This window comes from Antechinus flavipes, chromosome 3 (genome assembly GCF_016432865.1).
Source record: "Antechinus flavipes isolate AdamAnt ecotype Samford, QLD, Australia chromosome 3, AdamAnt_v2, whole genome shotgun sequence".
Taxonomy (NCBI): Eukaryota; Metazoa; Chordata; class Mammalia; order Dasyuromorphia; family Dasyuridae; genus Antechinus; species Antechinus flavipes.
The window spans coordinates 291073923-291098615 of record NC_067400.1 but is presented as its reverse complement, the minus strand read 5'-3'; the positions used below and the strand labels follow the sequence as shown (position 1 = coordinate 291098615).

Genomic DNA, 24693 nt, shown 5'->3' with positions numbered 1-24693 from the left:
GAGATGGAATAAATATTAGATATACACTTAAAAAAAAATAAATGCTTATGTTGTTTTGTTATTTCAAACTAGATAACGATCTACATATTACTTCCTCACTCTCCTTAGATACAGAGGATCCCCAGGTAAGTGAATTCTTTTTTAGATGTGAGAGGAGAACTTAGTAGACCACTATGATATCTAGGCAATGGGACATATTAAGATAATTCATTGCAATGATTATTATGGTCCTTAGACCATTATTTTTTAGACTTTCTTTTTTGGTGGGGAAGGGGTGAGATAAAGACTTATGTTACTTCTTAGCTAATCATTTTTTTTACTTTTATTTTTATAGTTTATTCTTCCTCCCCAGATATATTCCTTCCTAGATATTCTTCATCTTGCCTTCAATACTTCAAGGTTAAACTAAATTTTTTTTTAAAAAAGATTGGCAACATTATTCAACTTAGTATCATTCATGAACCTATTAACACATCTTTTATTCAACATTTCATCTGAGTTGTAGTTAAAGATCATTAAGGTCTGCTACAGGATCAACCTTTTATGATTTCCACTCAGCCTGCTGTCTTAAACTCATTTTACATAAATGTGATATAGTTTAGATTTTATTTATTATCCTAATTCATTGACAAGTGTCATATGATACAGTTTTAAGCTTTGTCTTATTTTTTTTCATAAGAATAATAAGTAGTACAGGGAATTTATAAAGCATTTTTTTTTCTAAAGCATTTTCACAAACAGTGAAGCCATGAATCCCAGCATTAATTTTGCTTACTTGTCTGTTTTTGTGTATGTATACATACATTCTGAAACTCCATGGTATCATTTATTATGCTTGGGTATATACATTCCTTTAAGCAAACTAGAAAAAGATTACTTAAAACTTATGAATTTTAAGAAGATTTTAAAAAATTTGAACATCATCTGCTGTCATGCTAAGAGGCTGTTAGTGCATCTGTGATTTCAACTATCAGGACTGAAGGAGGGAATTCTTTATTCTCTCTGATGCTACAGAGGGAAAGGAGTAATAGTTGCTTTGATTATAGAGAATTTAGTGTGAGAGAGATATTTCTATTCTGAATTAAAAGTTCTAACTTTGAACAGAGTTTCCTATAGTAATAATGTTATTGAGAGAGTACTATTCTTCCTTGAGTGTTCTTAGTAACAATGAAAGGATGAGAAAAGTTCAGAATGCAACACTTTGGCTAAGACATGTTAAGCTTTGTGTGGGGTTGTTTATCAAAAGCAGTTGATACCCCTAAAAATTCAACTAATTTGGGCCAATTCCTCAGATCTATCTTGTTTGTGGCGAGCACAAACTAACAACCAGTTTCATCCTTCCAGAAACTTTTTTTTCTGGGACCAGTATTTGAGTGGTCTTATATATTTCTTCTTGATTCAACTCAAACCAAAAAAGCAAAAGAGTCAGGAACTTGGATACTATATGGAAATAATTTCTCAGGCCTTTCTATACAGAATATTCATACAGGCATTCTGGCTTTAAATACATATTACATCTCTATTTTACTGTGCGATTAATGAAATCACTGACATCAGGAGCCTAGTACTTGTTGGTTAACCAGTTCCAGTGAGGATAGCAGCTGATCATATTGGAGTTTCATATGTGCCTTTCCCTATAGGATTCTCTTTGGTGGCTTCTTAGGTCTAATGAGCAGATTCCATTGTCAATAAAGGTTCCAGATGGGTGCGCTTTAATTCTTCTCATGGGCCTACATTCTGAAACTCCATGGTATCATTTATTGTGGTTGGAAGAAATTGACCTGTTTCCAGACTAATGTGGACCTTATCTATTAAAATGAAATTTAATGAAACTAAATATAAAATCTTCAATTTGGATTCAGAGATAACTTTATAAATTTAAGTTAGGGAGACATGGCTAGACAATAGTTTATCCAAAAAACTGCAAGTTCCATATGAGTCAACATTTCTATGGAGCCAAAAAAATCTAAAGGAGATGATAGTAATAAGACCATATTGGGAATATTATGTGCAATTCATAATGCCTTATTTTAAAAAGATGTTACCTTGGAAAGAATTCAGAGAGAGTGGCCAGAATGGTCAAGGGCTTCAGGGACATGCCATAAAAGTATTGATTTAAGGAACTGTGAATGTTAAAATTGAAGGAGAAAATACTTAGTATATATAATAGTTATTGTCTTATATTTGAAAGGCTGTCATATGAAAGAGAGATTAGACATGTTATATTTGGCTCCAAAGCACAGTGAGGAACAGGGGATGGAGGTTGCATATAGGCAGGTTTCAGGTAGATGTTTGGAAACATTTACTTATTAGAGCTAGCTACAGGTGACATTCACTGCCTTGGGAGGTAATGAATTCTACTTCACTGAGAATTTCAAGAAAAGGCTGGAAATTGTATATATTACAGAAGATTTTCTTAAAATGGCCTTTGATATTTTTTCCAGCTCTGCTGTTCTGAGACTACTGGTTCATAAAACCCATTTAGATTATAAGTGACAGCTAAAATACTGTATATTTACCACAGCATAATTTTCTACTACTACGTAAAGGAAAAGTACTTTTGCAATATACAGGGTTATATACGTATCTTTGTTGGTTAAAGTGAATATCTAAGCCAGTTATAACATTTACAGGGGTAAATGTGTTGAGAGTTACAAAGAAACAAATGACATTAGCTTTTGAAATAATATCCATTTGTATGTTGATCTATATAGATCCTTATATATGAAAATTGGAATAATAGAAAAAAATGTTGTAGAGTGAATCTTTATTTTATTAAGATTTATATAATAGATTTCTTTTAAATAGTAGTTCTCTAAGCATGTTTAAAATACAAGGAAGTTGATACAAATTGTTTTTGTCTTAACTTTTTAGGAGCACAAGCCATTATCTAAAGCACATTTTATTTCACCAGCATAACAATTGGACTGTCACTCCTCCCACATGTCTGGCCCACCTCCTTTCTTGCTCATAACTGTAATGAGTGATTTGTTTTATTCTGTTTATCCATTTGCCTATCACTGATAGTGGATGTATTGCTATCTTCTGATATCCACTATGTGTCTTCCCACCATTCTTTGATTCTAGTGGCTCATAATTTTCAGCCTACATAGCATCTCTGTGAGAATTGAGATAGGAATAGGAATTGGGCCTGTGATTTCATATATAGAACTTCCAGATAAGGAAACTCCCTCTACCAGTTCAGATTGTCATTTTCTCTGTAACTTCTAATCTTGAAGAGTTGCCTAGAACACCAAGAGAGTGACCCATTTAAGCCTGCACAGCTAAAATATGGCAGAACTGGACTTGAACTTCATATCTTCAAGCCAGCATTCTGTTCATCTCTAGCTCTCTTGCTGCTTTTCTTGGGAGATTATCAATATTGAAAAGATCACTAGAAATATTGTGGAATTTTCCACATGTTATGGAGTCTTTTTGTAATTCAGGACTTTGCTTAGCTGATTGTCCACTTCTGTCTGTCATAAGATATAGGTAGTTATTAGATTAATTCAGTGGAATGTGATATCTAGTTCTACATTATAATCTGAATGAATACATATTCTCTACTCTTTTTTCCCCCCTGTATGGTTTATTAGACCAGACTTTCACTGGACATGTTTTAATGCACCATGTGGTCAGTACAATGTCATGCAGTAGAATTTAGAGAACCTCACCAAATATGATGTATTCTTGTTTCACTTACACTTTACTTCAGGAAATACATAAATGGCAGTAGTATATACTTCTGAGTGGATAGTTTATTGGTCCATGTATTGATTAGAAGTGATAAAAAAAATTGTTGGACAAAGTTAGCTCTCTTGTTACATTTATCAGATAAACCTACATAACCTTAATATATACATGAAAGACATTTTGGAGGAGAGCCTTTAGGATTGCATTGTGAGTGAAATGAAATCTTTGTAAACTACAAATTAACACAGCAGAATCACATATTTCTTATAAATAGCAATAATGTGTGACTGAAGATGTGGTTTGTTAGAAGGAATGGTCTCTGATAGCCTGTCATTTACATAAAAGACTGTAAATTAATCTGTTAATCTGTAATCTTACTAAAATGTTTATAGTAGTAAGAAAGTACATATATGAAATATTGACTGATGTCATCATTATTGCCATTAGAATTTTTTTGATTGGTTTATTGATTTAATCAAGTTGAGGAATTCTTGGTGCGGAAACTGTTCATGTGCAGACAGGTAACATCTCCAATTTTTAGTCTTAAAGAGTTGTTTGGGTTACTAAGAAATTATGATTTGACTATAATAATCTTTGTTTCAGAGACAAGATTTAATCTCAGACTTTCTGACTCCACAGCTGACCATTGCTTTTCTTGGATGATTTTTAAAAAAAATTCTTTTAGGATCTTTTCCTCCTTAAAGCCATTTGGTAATCAGTTCTAGAGTATCTTAAAAATTTTTTTTGCCTCCAGCATGGATTTCTTCTGAGTTCAACTGTTTTTTGGCTTTGTTTTCTGACATTTTCAGTTTAATGTATGCTCCTTAAAGGGACTGTTTTGATTTTGTATTTGTATCCTCAGCATATAATTTTGTGGCACATATCGGGTGCTTAATAAATGCATGCTGATTTTCTTTTCTCTCCCAATTAGCATTTGTTTTCATCTTTGACAATCTGATAACTATGAAGTGAAATTAATATTTCTCTTATTAGTAGTAATTTGAAGAAATTTTTTCACATGGTTATTGATAGTATGCTTTTCTTCCTTTGGAAATTGCCTGTTCATAATCTTTGACCATTTCTTGATTGGAGAATGATCCTTGTTCATAAATATTCAAACCATTTCCCCTTATTAGAGAAACTTGTTGCACAGATTTTTTTCCCCCTTTCTGTTTACCTTCTAATTTTAGTTAAGATGATTTTATTGCTAAGTATTTCAATTATGTATTCAAAGTTCCCTAAATATTTTGGACATCAGACCTTTGTATGATAAATTTGCCACAAAGAATGTTTATTTCCAACTAAAATTCTTCACTTCCAACTGTGCATTAATTTTCTATAGAAACCTTCAGTTTTATGCAATTAAAATTGTTCCTTTTGTTTTGTGATAACCTTTCTTTCTTGTTTGAACAAAAGAACTCTTTCCTATCTATACTTGTAAAAGTAATTTCTTTCCCTTATCCTTCCCTATTTGTTCATGAAAAATATTCAGACTTTTTTATCTAAATTATCCATTCCTCAAAAGCACATTATGGTATATGGGAGTGAGATGTTGGTCTAATCCAATATCTGTCATACTTCTTTGCTATTGTTCTAGCCATTTTTGTTAGCAAGAATTTACCTCATTAATTCAGGTGCTTGGGTGTAACAATCACTAGTCTGTTCTCTTGTTTCTGCATTTTGTGCATCTAATCTTTTCCACTGATCAACTTTTCTCTTTTTAAATCAGTGCCAGATAATCTTGATTATTGTTGCTTTGTAATGTAGTTGAGGATATTGCTAGCCCTTTCCATCTCACTTAAAAAAAAATTCTTTGCGATTTCTAACATTTTGTTTCTACCGATGAATTTTTGATGTTTTTTTCTTGTTCTATAAAATAGACCTTCTTTACTTTTAGCAATTTGATTGACATGGCCCTGAATTTGAAAAGTAATTTAGGTAGTATTATCATTTTTATTATATTGGCATAACTCAAAACTTGAGCAACTATTTAAATGTTTTTATTTTTATGAAGTTTTTTGTAGTTGTATTCCCATAATTCTTATGTATGTCTTGGCAGACAGTTTCTTAGATTTTTTTTTTTTAATCTTCTGTAGTGATTTTTAAGAAAAAAAATTTTTTTGCTTTATCCTACTTCTGAGTTTTGTAAGTAACTTACAAAAAGTTTAATGATTTTTGCAGTTAATTTTATATTCTACTACTTTGTGAAGCTTTTTTTCAGTTGATAATGCAATTAGTCCATTATCATCTGGAATTCTCTTTATGCTTATTTTTCAGTTTCTTTTTCTTGTGTTAGTGATTTTGTCAAGATGTCTAGTTCTATATCAAATAGTTGTAGTAGCAATCATCTTTGTTTTACCTTTGATCCTACTCAAAAGTTCCCTGGACTATCTCTAATTACATGTGGTAGGTCTTTTTAATGATACTATGTAAAATTCCCTTTATGCTTGTTTATTTTTTAAAAAAACATGATAGAGTATGTTTTGTTCAAAAGCTTTTATTGCATTCATATAACGCTGTGAATTTTGGGTTTTTTTTTTTTTATTACTATAGCATATTATATATATAATTTTTCCAAAATTGAATCAATTCTACATTCCTGGTATGAACTCAACATGGTAATAGCGTAAATTTTTAAAAAATATGTTGTTGTAGCATTGTTGTTAATATTTGGCATTTTTGCATCAGTATTCATTAGGAAAAGTGGTCTGTAGTTTTCTTTATCTGCTTTATTTCTCCCTGGTTTAGGTATCAAGACCATAGTTCTTTCATAGAAGAAATTTGGTAGGATCCCTTTTTTCCTATTTTTGCAAATGATCTATATTGGTGTTTCTCAAATTGTGCTACAAGGAACCCTGAAACTCCCCAAGTTTTATTTATTTTTTTTGAGCATTTTTAAAAAAACACAGAGCTTGTTTGTTAATAGACATTAAAAGTAATTTTAGAGGATTTTACTACAAGTATTCTACCAAAGTATTATTTAAAATGAAGGATTCTACCATTATGCAAAAGTTTGAGAACCACTGATCTACATATTATTAGAATTAATTCTTATTCCTGAAATGTCTGATAGAATTCACTTATCCTTCTGGTCCTAATATTTTCTTTGAAATTCATTTGTGGCTTTTTATTCTTCTGAGATTAAATTTTTCAAATCTTTGGTTTTTTTTGGCCTATTAATTTTTCATTTTTGGGAATTGGCAACTTTGTTTTCTTCATTTTTTAATCTAATGATTTATCTAATTAAAACAAATCTGTCCAAGTTTTATTGATCAATTTAAATTTTTAAAAAATTGTTTTATTAAATAATCAAAATTTCTGGGTTTTTGTGTTTGATTAAGGATTTTTGATTTCTTGCTTTTCTGCTTTTAAAAAAATTGCATTCCAAATTCATTGATATTTTTAAAAAAACATGATAGAGTATGTTTTGTTCAAAAGCTTTTATTGCATTCATATAACGCTGTGAATTTTGGGTTTTTTTTTATTACTATAGCATATTATATATATAATTTTTCCAAAATTGAATCAATTCTACATTCCTGGTATGAACTCAACATGGTAATAGCGTAAATTTTTAAAAAATATGTTGTTGTAGCATTGTTGTTAATATTTGGCATTTTTGCATCAGTATTCATTAGGAAAAGTGGTCTGTAGTTTTCTTTATCTGCTTTATTTCTCCCTGGTTTAGGTATCAAGACCATAGTTCTTTCATAGAAGAAATTTGGTAGGATCCCTTTTTTCCTATTTTTGCAAATGATCTATATTGGTGTTTCTCAAATTGTGCTACAAGGAACCCTGAAACTCCCCAAGTTTTATTTATTTTTTTGAGCATTTTTAAAAAAACACAGAGCTTGTTTGTTAATAGACATTAAAAGTAATTTTAGAGGATTTTACTACAAGTATTCTACCAAAGTATTATTTAAAATGAAGGATTCTATCATTATGCAAAAGTTTGAGAACCACTGATCTACATATTATTAGAATTAATTCTTATTCCTGAAATGTCTGATAGAATTCACTTATCCTTCTGGTCCTAATATTTTCTTTGAAATTCATTTGTGGCTTTTTATTCTTCTGAGATTAAATTTTTCAAATCTTTGGTTTTTTTTGGCCTATTAATTTTTCATTTTTGGGAATTGGCAACTTTGTTTTCTTCATTTTTTAATCTAATGATTTATCTAATTAAAACAAATCTGTCCAAGTTTTATTGATCAATTTAAATTTTAAAAAATTGTTTTATTAAATAATCAAAATTTCTGGGTTTTTGTGTTTGATTAAGGATTTTTGATTTCTTGCTTTTCTGCTTTTAAAAAAATTGCATTCCAAATTCATTGATATTTTTAAAAAATTGCATTCCAAATTCATTGATATTTTCTTGTTAATTATTTAAAGACATGATTTCCCTCTGTGAATTGTGTTGTTTATATCCTTACAGTTTTAATATACTGTTATAACTTTCTTTAGTGAAACTATTTATCGTTTCTATGTTTTTGTCCTCAGCTATCGATTTAGGATTAAAATAGTCTCCATTTAAACTTGAACTTGACTTATTTCCTAAGATCCCTTTAATGATCATTCTAATTGCATTATAGTCAATAATGTTAAGTATTTCTGCTTTTCTGCATTTATTTATGAACTTTTCATGTCCTAACATATGGTTTTTATGAAGGTGATATGGGAAAATGTATATATATTCCTTTCCCTTTTCATGTAATAATTGCCAGAAAATCTAACTAATTCACATCATTAATTTCTTATATTTTTGCTTAGGTCTGAAATGGGCATATTGACTTGTTCTGAAATAGGCATATTGACTTGTTCAGTGATTATGGTTTTATTACATATTTCTTTCTGTGATTTAGTTATCACATGCTATGGCATTTGGTGCATATATAAAAGCACTAACATTTTCATTATCTCAGGTGCCTTTAAGCATAATACATTTTCTCCACTTGCCTCTTTTAAATCATGTTTATTTTTACTGCTATCTTGTCTCAGGTAATACTTGCTATACTTGCTTATTTATTTGCCTGATTCATAATAAATTCTTCTTCAACTCCTCATTTTTACTCTCTATGAATTTTTAATATTTCAAATATGTTTCTTGTAAATACCATATTGATGTATTCTGCTCTTTACTCCATTCAGCTTTCCTCTTCATCATATCCTCTTATGTTTTATTCACTTTTTTCCTTTTCTAAGAAGAGGTGAAACAGAAGGAATCAACATTATTCTTTTCCTTCCTCCCTTCCCTCTCTCCATCATTCCCTTCCTTCATTTCTTCCTTCCTTTTCTTTCTCCCTCCATCCCTCCCTTCTTCCTTCCTTCCTTTCTTCCCTCCTTCCCTTCCCTCACTCCTTTCTCCCTTCCTTCTTCCTTCCTTCTTCTCTCCCTTCCTTTTCTCCTTTCCTTCTTCCCTCCCTTCCTTTCTCCCTCCCTTTCTTCCCTCCCTCCGTCTGTCCCTCCTTCTCTTCCTTCCTCCCTTCCTTTCTTCCTTCCTTCTCTCCCTTCCTTCCTTTCCTCTGTCCTTCTCTTCCCTCCCTTCCCTCCCTTCCTCTCTTCCCTTTTCCTTCTTGCCTCCCTCCCTTCCCTCTCTCCCTTTCCTTTCTTCCTTCCCTCTCTCCCTTCTCTCTTCCCTTTCCTCCCCCTCCCTTCCTTTCTTCCCTCTTACCTCCCTCCCTTCTTCCTTTTCTCTCTCCTTTCCTTCCTTCCTTTTCTCTCTCCCTCTTTTCCTTCCTTCCTTCCTTCCTCCCTTCCTTCCTTCCTTCCTTCCTTCTTCCTTCCTTCCTCCTTCCTTCCTTCCTTCCTTCCTTCCTTCCTTCCTTCTCCCTTCCTTCCTCCTTCCCTCTTTCCCTCCTTCCCTCTCTCCCTTCCTCCCTCCCTTCCTCCTTCCTCCTTCCTCCCTTCTCTCTTTCCCTCCTTCCTTCCCTTTTTCCTTCCTCCTTCCCTCCTTTCCTCCTCCCTCCCTCCTTCCTTCTTCTTTCCTCTTTTTTTTTCCTTCCTTCCTTCCTTCTTCCTTCCTTCCTTCCTTCCTTCCTTCCTTCCTTCCTTCCTTCCTTCCTTCCTTCCTTCCTTCCTTCTTTCCTTTTCTCCCTCCCTTCCTCTCTCCCTTTTTTACTTCCTTCCTTTCTTCCTTCCTCCCTTCTTTCCCTCCTTTCTTCCCTCTCTCCCTCCCTTCCCTCTCTCCCTCCCTTCCCTCCTTCCTTCTTTCCTACCTTCTTTCCCTTCTTTCTTTCACTCCCCTCTTTCTCCCTTCCTTTCCTCCCTCTCTTCTTCCCTCCTTCCCTCCCTCTGTCCTTCCTTCTCTTCCTTCCCTCCCTTCCTTTTCTCCCTCCTTTCCTTCCCTCCCTTCCTTTTTCCTTTTGATTCAATTTTCCTTTTGATTCAAATATATCTGGGTGGGTTTCTTAAAACTTTTTTTTTTTTGGCAGTTTTTTGGTTTAATTTTGAATTTTAGTGAGTCTATTTCCTAAATTCTCTCTTCTTGACTTGTTTTCTAGATCATTTATAACAAAGTTAAACATCTTACATTTCTCTCTCTCTCTGTCTCCTCTCTCTCTTTCCCTTCCTTCCTTCCCTTTTGACATTTTCCTTCCTTCCCTTTTGACAATTTCACTTTTCTCCTATGTCTATGTTCTGAATATTGTGGTCTTCATAAAGTATCACTAATCAGAATCCAAGTGTCATGCCCTCCTGGGGTGTTCATAGTCAAGAGTACTGCGGGCTTCTGGCCTCTCTGGAGTGTCCCCAGTCAAAGTACTGCAGGGTTTCAACTTCCTTGGAATATCCCTTGCCCCAGAGCACAATACATTTGTTTCTGTCCGGTTTCTCACCTTATCTTATCATACCAAGTTAAAACACTGTATACATCTTCAGTTATTGTGCTAGAAAGATTCAGTTCTGTTTAATTGTGCTCATGCAGACTTTCTAGTGAAGCCTTTTTTTCAGTAGTCACAAACATCTTTCTGTCTTTTTGTTATTTTCTTGTGTTGGATGTAGGTCCTTACTGGTTTTTGTTTTGTTTTGTTTAGATTTCTCAATCATTTTTTGATTTTATGTCTAATTTAGATCTTTGCTGGAGTTTGTGCTGGGCTCTTCTGCAACCATACATGTTGCCATCTTAACTGGAGGTTCTTTTTACTCTTTTGTGATATTATGTTGCTTATACATCATCTTCCACCATTCTTCTATATAATGTATACAAAGACAGTTGTGCTGATGTTGTCTGTTTGCTGAGTTATTTTGCTTAGAAAATAATTAAAAAATTTGTTAACTGGATCAGTGTTTGTGCTCTTTTGGCCTCTTTATTCTGGAAACTAATAACTTTGGTTAAACTTTTCTAAGAAAATTAGTCAATTTATATCTTTTATAAATTTTTCATTTTTCAAAGTCAACACATTGCTTAAATAGTTTGGATTAAGATTATTGAAATTGCAAACAGCTTTGTCTTAGTTGTCTATTTTCACTTTACTTTAATATTGACTATTTCTGTAGTCAATTGTTCTGCTAGTACAAATGATTACCAACTTAGAAACTAGTCATTTTTAGGCAATATATAGGCAAATTCATTTTTTGTGATTATGTTCCATGCTCACTATGCCCAGTACATTTTCTTTTTTTGAAACAGATTTATGTAGTATATTATATTCATAGAAAACACACACACACACACACATACACATACGACACATGTAGATATGGGGTTTCTGAATAATCTTAATATCTTTCACTTATTAATTATGAACAAAATTTTCATATTTTAAAAATATATTCATCTTCTTTCCCATGCTAAGTTTTGCATTTAAGTAACCAAATTTCAAAGTGTACATAGCATTCTCTAGGAAAGTTCACTTTCCACCTTGCTTTTTCTATCTTGGTTGGGTTAGATTCTCTATGTATCTTTTAAAAAAGTTGCTTACTAGCCCCACAGGTACATTTAACTTTCATAATTATACATAACTCAAAGCAAAAGCATTTGTTTAAAAAAATCACAATAAGAACAATAGCTATAAAACATTCCCCCATAAACCTAGGGTCTCCTTTTCTATATACTCGTATATATATTCTATATACTATATATTTCTCTCTCTATATGTATATATATACACATTGTATATGTGGCCATTGTGAGCACAAACTTAGTATACTATTAGGGACAGAATTCATATTTCAGAAACTATGTGCTCTTCATCATCTTTCTGTTCTCATGATGTCCTCATTCAAGATTATCCCTAGACACAGTATCACTAGGGGTTAAAATTAAAGTTACTTGGGTTCTTTGGCTATGCTTCTTTAGGCAATTTGACTCTCAACTGTCAGGGGTATTGTGCACTTGTATTAATAATCAACTTCACTGCTGTCATAGGTCATGTTCCTTGCTTCCTGCTTCCAAGTTTTTTGCTTCCTACTGGATCAGTAGCTTCAGTGAAAAACCCCATGGTTAATGGAGAGGAGGAAGAGAGAGAAGTCACCTCTTTCTCCTCCTTTTCCCTTCTGGTAGAGGCAGAGGGATCAAACTGCACAAAACTGTTTTTTGCCTCAACTGCCTTAATTGTCTCTTTAGATTTTGAAATGCTTTCCATTGGCCATCTTTCTAATTTCATTAAGAAAACAATGAATAATGCCATGTCTTTGCATTGAATTTGAAACATTAACACCTTGTTACCTTGTTGTTTGTTTTTTTGGTCCCTTACTTTTTCTGATTTTATTAGCTGGTCTGGAGGGAGAAGATCATGACTGTGAAACAATCCTTATTCAGTATAAAAATATTTGCTTCATTTGGTTTAAAGGATTTTGTTAAGCTTATTTTAGGATTTCTCTAGTATTTTTTCTTCTGTGGCAGATATTGGAGCATATGCTAAAACTTCCTTCATGTTAGTTTCCTTGCCTATAATCATCATGAGCACTCCAAAGATGAAATATTCAAATGTCTCATGAAATTACATTTTTAGAGACATGATGAAACTAGTCCTATGAATTATTTGGTACCAATACCAACTTATTTGTCCATCTAAAGAGATCTGTGAACCATCTTTCACTAAGCTGAAAGTTCTTTATATCTCCTGGTTTCATTTTGTTGTGAGAATTTGCAATTCTCACATTCCTTTAGTAGTGTATCAAATTGTTGATCATTGCACAAATATCTCACAACTAGAGTAAGACCAGTTTATGTTAATAAATATTCTAAAAGCTTGCATTCTTTTTCTCCTTAGGTAAGATTATTCTCAGATAACAGGACCTTTGTGTCCAAGACCAGAGTCTCCACTGTGCTGACATAACTCAGGATTACCTCTATGTTATAAAGAGGGATCTGAAATAGAATTAGTGATCTTATTTGTCTCATTTCAGTTCTAAGTTTTAGAAAATTATTTAATTTTCTAGGCTGGCTAAAAAAAAAAGTCTATTTTAGGTGTCATCTGAAAATTCCCTTTAGAAAGAGGAAATAGATTATTTGGGAAATAGATCTGATGCCAGCCACAAAGATGTGATATGGTAGTGATGGGAGATTTAAATTATTTAGACATCTACTGAAAAGTAGTAGGACTAAAAATAGGAGGAAAAATTCTTTGGTTTGCCTTAGTGTTAATTTTATCCTTCAAAGGGTGGGAAAAATGAACAAGGAGAAATTTTGTTCTGTATCTAATTCTTACTATTGGGGTGCTGGGAAACCCTATGAGTAGTGACTACTTCCTCTTAGAGTTTATGATTATGAAAGGAAAGTATATGCACTCTAGATTTTTGGGGAAGCATATTTGAATGGGTTCAAAGAAAAAGATTGGTAGGATTTCATGGACTAAACCACTGGACCTCAACTGACAAGATAAAATGAAATTATGAAGATACAAAGGAAAAAAAATTCCAGTGAGGAGGAAAAAAGGAAGGAAGGAAATAAGTTTTTATTAAAAACTTATTATGTGCCAGGCACTCTGTTGGATACTTTACAATTGTCTCATTTGATCCTCACAACACTGACTGATAGGTATTGTTGTTAATCCCTATTTTACAGATGAGGAAATTGACGGAAATGAGTTAAATACTGAGGATTATAATGCTAGTGTCTGAGGCAGGATTTGAACTCAGGTCTTTCTGATTCCAAGTCCACGGCTCTCTCCACTGTGCGATTTGGCTAGGATTTGTTTGAAGAGACCCATGTGGATGCAAAGGAAACTTGTTCAATCAATTGCATTTTAAAAATAAATTTATAGAAATGGAAGTAACGCCAAATAAGAGAAGATGAATGTAAGAACATCGTCATTCTGTAAAAATAGTGCCAGAAACTCAGAATGTGAGGTTGCTGAGGGAAATTAAGGATAAAGAGAGGATTTTCATTATATTGGGAGCAAAAGAAAGATTATTGTTATTGTCATTCAATTGTTCAATCATAACTGACTCCTGGTGACCTTATGGACCCTTCTGTCCATGAGGTTTTTTTGGCAAGGATATTGGAATGGTTTCTACTATTTGCCATTTGCCATATCACATAGCTAGTAAGTGTCTGGTGCCATATTTGAACTGAAGACTTTCTAGCTCCAGGCCCAGCACTTTATCTACTTGTCTACTGAACTACCTGGCTGCCTCAAAAGGAAATTAAAAATGGTATTGGGCCTTCAGGGAGTAGAAGGAATGATGGAAATTGACAAAAGGGGAAAAGTAGAGCTCTGCTCAGCTCTTACTAAACTTCCATTGTATTCACCAAGAAAGATCTGTACTCTGGAAGTGATGGAACAAAAGTGATTTAAAAGGTATTTTGATACTCAAAATAAATGAGCAAGTAAAGAGCATAAAATGTGGACTTAGATGAGGCATGATTAGATGGATTCTCTGTTTAGACGAGTTTGATAACTGTACTCCAAGAATAGTTGCATTAATGGTTCAATATTATTGGCCAAGGATCTCCAGTAGAGTGCACCCAGGCACCTTTGCTTGACTCTGAGATAGTGACTTGTAGATAACATATTTACTCAATTTGCAGATAACACCAAATTAAGAGAAAACTAACATATATGACAGAATCTAAAAGGATTTTGACAAGTTGGAGTACTGGGCTGAATCTAATTAAATGAAATTCAGTAGGCATAAATATTTGTTAGAATCCTTACATGGTGTTATGTCACTAGAGTTGATAGAAACAATGCTTATGTAATTGGTTCATACATTAGAGCGAATCCTTACAAAGTATTAAGTCATAGAATTGATAGAAACAATTCTTATGTTTACATCTTTGAGAGTTCACACATTGGATCACACATTGGAGTTCACAAGTCGGGAGATATCCAAGTTTACACCTCCCACAATCCCACTCTCTCAGAGGAGGAGTCAACCTTTTGGTTCACACCTTTAAGAGATCATATATAAGAAGCTCTCAGGCTCAGCGAGGGTCAATTGGAGATATTGAGAGCCACAAGTCAGTGAAGATTCAGTTGAGGGGATTGAGAAGCCAGGAGTCGGAGTTGAGCTAGAGGCAGAAGCTGGCAGAAGCAAAAGACTAGCAATGAGAGCTCTCGGACCCAAGGAAAGCTAACTGGGCTATTTTGGAAGAGACAATAAAGAGCTACTTTAACAGCTGACTGCATTTGGAGTGATTATTACTTGGAACTGAAACTAAGGCTGCCTCCAGAAACCTCCCCAAGAAATCTGCTCCCAGAGAACCATTATATTTTAGAAAAAGAAGAGAACACCACAAATATTATACTTGGATTCAGATAATCTGTTCCATAAATATAAAATTGGGGGAATTATGCTTAGTTAGTAGTTTGAAAAAGATTCAGGCATTTTGTAATAGAGTACAAGTGCAACATGTCTCAACAGTGCAATGTGATAACCAAAAAAATGCCATCTTGGACTGAATAAGAAAAGAGATAGTTTCCTGGATTAGGAAATGTCTAGATTTTATGTCATAGGACAATTAGTTGAAAGAATTGGAGCATGTTTAACCTAGAAAAAAGAAGATTTGGGAATGGTGTTTGACATGATAGCTGCAAATATATGAAGGATTGTCATGTTGAAGAGGATTTGACTTGTATTTGACCCTCAAAGACAGAATTTGGAATAATAATTGGAAGTTACAATAGGCCTAATATCAGGAAAAACTTAGAAAAATCAGAGTTGTCTAAAAATTGAATGGACTGCCTTGAGGGATTATGGATTTTCCCCTCTTTGCAGAGGAATGGCTAGCCTGATGACTTCTTTTGCATATGGTATAGTGGGAATTCCTTTGATGTATAAATTAAAGTAAATGATTACTAAAGTCCTTTCCATTTTTAAAATTGTGATTCTGTGGATAGCAGGAATAAATACTCATTACTTTGGGCACCAGAGTGAGTACCTAAATTGGTTTCACAGGCTAAATTAATTTCCCTGATGATGATGAACTTCATCAAAACAAAGTTTGGTTGGGTTAAATGTGTAAAGACCTTAACTCTGATAAAAGATAAATAAATAAAGAATGGAAAGACATGTTTGCAAATAATACTTCATATGAAAAAGATAAGGGATTTTAGTTATACATGACTTAATTGACATTATAATATGGCAGTCAAAAAACTTAATATGATTAGAAAAATATGTCCAAAGCAAGGGAAATGATAGTCTTGCTGTACTCTATCCTAATCAGATCATATCTGGAGTATTGTTTTCAGTTTTGGGCACTATATTTTAGGGCATTATAAAAGTGGAAAAAATCTAAAGGAGGATAGCTTGAAGAAACTAGAGACTTTTCTAGCAATTTCAAGGTATTTGAAGAGGTATTTGAAGGGCTCTTTGGAAGAGAAATTCAACTTGTCCTGCTTGGTGTCAGAGTCTGAAAATAAGAGAAGCCTGTGAAATTGAAGATAAGAAGATAGATTAAATGTACTACTGCTTAGATTTTTTTTGACCCATCTCTTTAGATAATAAGGTTATCTTAGTAGGTAACTGATTTTCTCAATAAGTAATGGATTTCTTTTCTTTGGATATTTTTGATAAAAAAATCAGAAAACTACTTGTCAGTCATATTGAAATAGGTTATCTATAAAGTCCCTTTTAACCTTGAGGTATTGTGATTTTTATTAAAGTGACTTACTAATATCCTACTGATCTGAAAAAAAAAATACCACTAGGCCATTAGAAGTTTTCAAACCAAAGTATTTTAGACCTCTTATTTAAAAAATAATAGGTACTGGGAATGTTCATTTGTCTAAATTAGCTTTACTGGAGAAAAATATACAAAAAGTAAATGTGTAATGTTATTTCAGGGTACCCTCAAGACTACACCAGAATCAAAGAAAATGTGCAAAAGGTATGTATATTTTACAGTTAAATATATGTTGTGCACTTAATTCAATGCAACACACATTTCTTGAATATCAGGCACTTTGCTGATACTAGGAACACAAAGATACTAGGGAACAGCCCCTGTTCTCTAGCTTATATTCAACTTGAATAAAGCTATATGTACATATATGAGTATGTACATAACATATAGAGAGTAAATGAAGAGTAATTTCAATCCAGAAAGAGCAAAAACAACTCAATGGGGGATCAGGAAAGGCCATCTGTAGAAGGAGACACTTAAGAGGGAAGATGGGGTTCTATACAAAAGAAAGTGATGTTGGAGGTCATCTCTTGTCTGCACAGTCTTTTAGGTAGGAGACAAAATTCATGCGTGTATAAATGCTGCTAACTTAACATTTTTCTTTTCTTTTTCACAGACCATGCATTCTCATATTAGATTCCTTGAAAGCTGGTTCTGTACAAAATACAGTTCAGATTTTGAGAGAGTGAGTAATATTATTACCATTTCTATAACTGGGGAAACTTTTCTTGAGAGTTTTTGACAGGTAAACTTGCAACTCCAAACCAAAAGAAAGGACTAATAACATGTCAGTTTTTAATTTTGAATGTATGTAGGTGAGGTTATTTTATCATTGTTAAATACTAATTACTAAAGTATTTTCTCAACTGATTTTTAACAAAAATGATGAAAAACTGTTAGCAATTAAAGGAAGAATTTTGAAGAAATATATATCTACTAAATACTGATGGTAATTGATGCAGCATTTTAAAAAGATATTTTCAAGATGGTAATTTTCTTAAATTAAAAACCTCTTAATTGTAAATTAATATTGTTTTACTATAAATATATTTAATTAATTTTACAGTTACTTTGCATTTTTCTAATTTTTTTTTAGTTTAACTTTGAAGTAAGATTTATGAGCATTATGTCTTTAAACTTTGAAAAGCCACTGCCATTGATCTTTGAAAGAATGTGTATTAGGGGAGAAGGACTGCAGGGTTTTTGAAGGATAGATGTTTTGATTTTAAAGAAGGGTAAGGGGAAAGAGAGTGAAATCTCCAAACTAGAAATCACTGAGCTTGTATTCCTTAAATTTTTATTTAAAATAAAATTCCTATAAAAGGAAACTGATCATTAAGAGCCAGTATAGCTTCATCAAGAATAAGTCATGTCAAATGAACTCATTTCCTTTTTTTTGACAGGGTTCCTAGAGTAATAGATCAGGAGAATGCTCCAAATATAATTTATCTAGATTTTAACAAACCACTTGACAAATAAATTCTAGCTTCTGATCAAACTAGAGATACAGGAGCTACAAGAGTATAATAGGTAAGATTTAGAGCTGGCTAAATGGCTGGCTTCCAAATTACCATTAACTTTTAAAGATTTAGAGTAGAGTTTCCCAGGGATCTTTATGTAAACCTGTGTTGTTTTAATATTTTTATCAGTAAGTTGGATAAAGACATAGATGACATTTGTATTACATTTGCTAGTCAGAAAGCTGAAAACAGCTAATATAATGGAAGCAAGATTTAGGATTGTAAAAGATATTACTGTGAGCAGGATCTCCTAAGTACAGTTTTAATGGAACAAACATAAAAGCTAATACTTAGGTTCAGAAAATCATTGTCATGAATACAAGATATCAATTCAGTTGAAAAAAACCTGGTTATTAGTGGACTTCAAATTCAAAATTAGTCACCTGTGTGCTATTAACACCCAAATAGGTACTTTAATCTTAAATTGATTTAAGAAAGACCCAGTGTTCAGGACTAAGATGGTGATAGTCTTTTTATATTTTTCTGAGTTCAGGCCACATCTGCAATGTTGTAGTCAGTTCTGAGTGCCATATTTTAGGAATGTTTGAAGGAACTATATATGCTTAGCCTGAAAAAGCTGGTGAGAACATACTAGTTTGTTGTCTGCAAGTATTGGAAGGATTGTGCTGTGGAAAAGAAAATAGACTTTGTTTTGCTTGCACCTAGAAGACAGAACTAGAAGTAATTACAGGTATCTAAAAATGTAGTGACTGACTAAGAAGATAATGGATTTCTCATTGAGTTCTTAGTCAACAATTTCTTTTTCTTCAAGCAGACTAAGCAATCTGATCTCTTCCTGATTATGTTGTAGGGGATATTCAGGTATGGGTTGGACTAGATGGTTTCTGGAGTACCTTTCAATTATGAAATTTAAAAAATAAAAAAATTTTAAATATATACCTAGTCCCTGTAGGAAATAAAAGTATGTATTTCTTAAATTTGAGGAAGGAAACATTTGAACTTTAAAATTTGAGGCTATATATTTGGTGTGAAAGGATAACATTTTCTTTATAATAGATTGACTTAGCAATATACCAAGACTATTGGATATGGTATTTTTTGAGAATACCTCCAGATTCCATCTTTCTTTTTGTGACTATTTGCTCTGGATTTGGGAGATGTGAAGTTAAATTGCCTCCTGGCCCACAAGATACACTAATGGCTTTGAACATTTGACTTGAATATAAATATAATAAGCTATACTAATGTGAAATTTTACTTAATTGCATAGCACTTTTAAAATAACCTGACCTGTAAATAAATACATGCAATATAATTTTGTACAGTCAAGTTTATCTTTAGGTATTTTGAGATATTAAATTCAGCAATAAATGTCATTCTTTAATCTTTGAACCTGCTGCATAGAGACAAAAACAATTTCTATTTGAATTACTCTACTCATTATTGGTTCCAGATACTTGGAAGTAGAATGGGAAGTTAGAAGAAAAACACATCGTGAATTCAGCAAAACAAATATGGTTGACTTGTGTCCTAAAGTTCCTAAGCAAGATAATAGCAGTGATTGTGGAGTATATTTACTACAATATGTGGAAAGCTTCTTCAAGGTATATGGAATTAATTAGATTATTTGTTGGATTTTTATGGAACTAAGAAGTAGGGATAATTTGGAGTTGCTATGTAACAGTTTTTAAAATAATTTTTTTCTGAACATCTTTTCTAAAGATTTCATAATGTTGCATATAAATATCGATTATATCATAATTTGAAATGTAAATTATACATTTAAATTAGTAGTAAAGTAATTTATCAAATAATATATGATATGCATGTTTAAAATGTTTAGTGAAATAAGGATTTAGTGAAATTAATGGTTAGTATGCACTATGAAGAATAACACTTTGTCTTTAACACTGAAACCCAATACATATAATCAGATAGTGATAAGGGGACAACAAGGAGGAGTTATTGCTTCTACAAACACGGAGATTAAGAATCACCTTTGGGTTAAGTGCTGTGGTTTCATTATTTCATGTATGATTGTCACCATTTAGGGACTTTGAAATCTGAGCAAGACCATCATGAATTTAATCAGCTCAGAACCTGCATGTTTCCTTGCATGAATGGGTCTCAAATCATCTGCTTAGAAGTTCTCTAAAAGCACACATACACATAAATTTTCTTTTGAAAATAAAATGAATATTTTGAATCACTGGGAAGTTGTGGGGGTTGGTTAGCCTGGAGCAATGTATACTATTGGCTTTCATTAAATATGTGTCATTTTGTGATTTTCCTTTCTCTTATTGTATATGATTCATGATAGCATTGATATGATACATGATAATGTTGAATATGACATTGTATCATACAAATAATATTAGTACAATATTGATAGTATTATATTAGTAGTATTGTCTAATACATTGCCTAATTAGTCTAATTAGTATATTGTCTAATAAATCTGCCTTTACCCTATCCAAAGGAATTTAATTAGCAGGAGACTAGCAGTCCCTGTTATTAGGCAGCATAAAAAAAATGGTGAACTGGGAATCAGGTGACCTGGAACTCTTTTTCTGCTCAGCTACTGAACAGCTATTAAATCTTCAAAACATAACTTTCTGGGTCTCAATTTATGTATCTGTAAAATTAATGAGTCAGACTAGATAATCTTTAAAGCCTCTTCCAGCTCTGTCATGTTAATCTATATTTCCTGTGCATGATATTATAATACTTTAAAATCAATGAATTCCTTTTTCCTATTTTAATGATTTTTCATGTTGAATTACATGATTATAAAAATTTGAAATGTTTTCTTAAAGTAATTAAGTCTTCTGTTTCCTGTCTTTAGGATCCTATTATTAATTTTGAATTACCCCTGCACTTGGAGAAATGGTTTCCTCGTCAGGTGATAAGGGCCAAGCGGGATGATATTCGGGAACTGATTCTGAAACTTCATTTACAGCAACAGAAGGGCAATAATAGTTAATTCATCATTAATGGATGTGGAACTGGTGTTTTAAGAGATTACTGGAAAGCTATATACCAGCATTTGTGCTATCCTGCTTGCAAAGAAGAAAACACCTTGTGATTATTTTGTAAATTGTTCAAAATTATTTAAATTGTATAATTAATTGATTTTGTTTGGATCTGATAGATGGGGATAAAGGGGTGGATAGGGGGAGAATGTAGATAAAGTTGTTAGGTTGAAATTAAAATTTGATAAATATTTCATATTTTTTTTCAGTGAATATGCTTGAACTATGCAATCAACATATGTGATGTGAGAATGTTTTAATAAGTGATTAAAAACACCAACAACAAACCACTATATGGTTTTAACCTGCACAAGATTTTGGGCACAGGACCACTTACTCCTTTGGTACCAAACCCATCCTTGGCAAGTCACTTCACATTGCAGCTTCTTTTTTTTTTTTTTTTTTTTTTTGCAACTCAAGCATGCCCTATGAATACTGTGTATTTTAAAACAATTATTGTTGAATGCCATTTATGGCATTACTTCTGTATAATATAAAATAAAAAGCTCTTAATGTGAGGTGGTAAAAACCTACTCAAACATCATGTACTTGGTCAATTCCCTAGTTAGGTAATAATTCCATTCTGCTTTAGTTGCAACAGTTTTTTTCTTTCAGCTACTTAAAGAGATTGGGGAATAAGCAGTTTTTTATTTAGGGTGAAATTGTGAAAAAACTTAAGAATTATAGTTTTTTCTTTTAAATGTGAATTCATTTTTCTTTTTAAAATTGGAAAATTAGTTTGGCTTTTAAGAAACACAATCTGAATACTTTTTAAAAACATTATATTCATTGATACCTTTGTAAAATAAGATAGAAATACTTACTCATTCATTGTATGAGTATACACACCCCATTATTGAAAAAGAGAACTCACTTTTATGAAGATAAAATTGTTCTCATTTGCTTTCTATATGCTTAGAACTTTAACAAGCTAAGTATTCACATTTGTCCAGACTTACTCATTAGTTTATTAGAACTCAATATGCATTTTAAAAATCTATCTACCGAACTTTTTTTTGCCAATAAAGCAAAAATTGTTTTCATCCTTTTAATATAATATTTTTTCTTCCCCAGAGGCTTTCCTAGGAGAGCTTAGTTCTTCAGTACATATTCAGGCAAAATTTTACTGAATTTTTGTGATCCTGATGGGATTATATCTGACTAGACTTCATGACTATCTGTTAAATATAATTCACTCTGATATTATCAGAAATATTCTGAGGAAGACAGATAATCATATTCCATTTTCTCAGATAAGAACTTTTTGTAAGAATATAATTTTAATCTCCCAACTCAGATTTCTCTTGGATTTTTATCATAATTGGAAGGAAGGAAAACTGAAGCCATTAGAGGTGAGACAGAAAGGTCAAACAGTTTATTCTAAGTAATATGGTTAAGGTTGTGATGTCTCAGTGACCTTTGGCTTTTTTTAATTTTGTCACCACTTTTATATTGTTAAAAATATTTGTCTTTTGGAGATCTATTATAAGGAGGAATATAATTATATGTCATTCCCAATTTGTGGGGCAATTTTTCTAGGTGACTTAATTATTTTGTATATCTTATTTTGAATATAGCAAGTACAGAAATCTTCTTGTGCTTTCTTAGTATTTTCATTTGTACATTTTTCAAAGATACCACTGTCATTATTTTTGAAGATTTGTTAAAATAACTTACCCTTCCCCTACCAATTGATGATGGAAATATTGTGTTTTGAGAATGATTAATAGTGTGTTTGATATTAAACACGTTTTTAAATTCATCAAATAAATGTGGTTTTTTTAAAGTAAGTTAAGCCTTATAATGGAGTAGATTTTTAGTTGTATAATTCTCAATGCATTTCATATAGTTGGTGCTTAATAAATTATATAATATACTACCTTGATTACTATAAACAATTAAAAAAGTATTTTATAATACTGAATAAAAAGTATTTTTGTGTACCTATGATTCAGATTAGATTCACTACCTTTTATAAATGATATGTAAAATGAAGACCAAGTCTTTTAGCCAACTCAAGGGTTGGGAGGCAGCAAGAAGAATTTGGTGTCTATTAATTCTTATTAAAGCATAACTACAAATCTGCTAGGGGTAGGAGGGCTGAAACTATTGGGTTGCTGCACTGAGGGTCAGGACTGCTGAGCACTTGAGGCTAATTACTGATTGGACAACACTCTATGAGCATATGCTTGGAAAATGGTCCTTTCCACTATCTGTACTGGCTCAATGATTGGTGTGTAGAGGATTGTAGGAGGGACTAGGGAGTGGAGTAAGACGAGCCAGGAACACTCTTGGCGATAGACGAGGGAGAAAGGGAGTCACGGAGATTCTGCTTCCATCTTGTTTAATCCTGAGTCTAAGGACTGAGAATAAAGATTAGGGACTTTTGCTTATCCTGACTCCAGCTGATTCTGGGGTGTCCTGGGTGCTAACACGGTCATTAAAGCTAGGTTTAGGCCATTTTGGAGAAGGAATTTCTTTAAATGAAGACCTTTTGCTATTTTCAGAAATTAACATCATTATTAATTATACTTTGTAAGTAATTCGGCAGTTTACATATTACCTCTATGCTTATTGTTTTATTTGATCTTCATGACAGCCCTTTAAAGTAGATAGAGCAGAACTTTATTTCTATTATTATATTTGAAGAAACTAAGCCTCAGTGAATTTAATTGATTTGCCCTTGATATTACAGATATTAAATGATGGAACTAAGATTCAAATCCATGTTGTCTTACTCCCAAATTCATTGATCTTATTACTATGGTAAGGTGACAGATGTTTTAATCAAAAAGATTTTACACATTGACTACAATAAAATAGGCAATGAACTAGTTTGTTGAGATAGCAATTCATTAACTTTCATGAAAAGAAAAATTGGTCTTTAATTTACTTCCCATTAATTAATAAGATTGTTGCATTGATAAAACTTTGATTTCATATAAAGGGTAATAAAAATGGATTATGTAATGATGAATCTGTCCAGAAGCAAGAAATACTCTATGCTTCATACATAGTACTAAAGTTTAACTGTTCACATGATCAAATAAGATTATATAAATAATCACTTTATAAATCATTATTAAAGTTCTATAAAAGCTACATACTACTAAAACTACCAGTAGCAATGAGAATCCACAATTTAGTTTCTAAAATCTCCTAACTTATATTTTGTCCAATTCTATGAATCATTTTGGAATTTGAAGGGAAAGTAGCTTTTTTTTCCCCCCTGAGGCAATTGGGTCTAAGTGACTTGCCCAAGGTCACACAGTTAGGACATGTTAAATATCTGAGGTCAGATTTGCATTCAGGTCCTCCTGACTTCAAGGCTGGTGCTCTATACATTGTGATACCTAGCTGCCTTAGGGAAAGTAGCTTTAAAGACTGAAAACATTTAGAACTTTAAGGACAATTA

At 32.4% G+C, this 24693-nt stretch overlaps 1 protein-coding gene across 1 annotated transcript in view; it reads left to right on the top strand.

The window, feature by feature from the left end:
- The window catches only part of SENP7 (SUMO specific peptidase 7), a 163839-nt gene extending 140771 nt beyond the window's left edge, over window positions 1–23068 (top strand). Inside the window, exons 20-24 of the mRNA XM_051985203.1 lie at window positions 73–125; window positions 16926–16969; window positions 17382–17450; window positions 19700–19850; window positions 21092–23068. Coding sequence (XP_051841163.1) covers window positions 73–125; window positions 16926–16969; window positions 17382–17450; window positions 19700–19850; window positions 21092–21229 — 455 coding nt within the window. The 3' untranslated portion in view covers window positions 21230–23068. The remainder of the gene's footprint in view (window positions 1–72; window positions 126–16925; window positions 16970–17381; window positions 17451–19699; window positions 19851–21091) is intronic.
- The last annotated feature ends 1625 nt before the right edge of the window (window positions 23069–24693 follow it).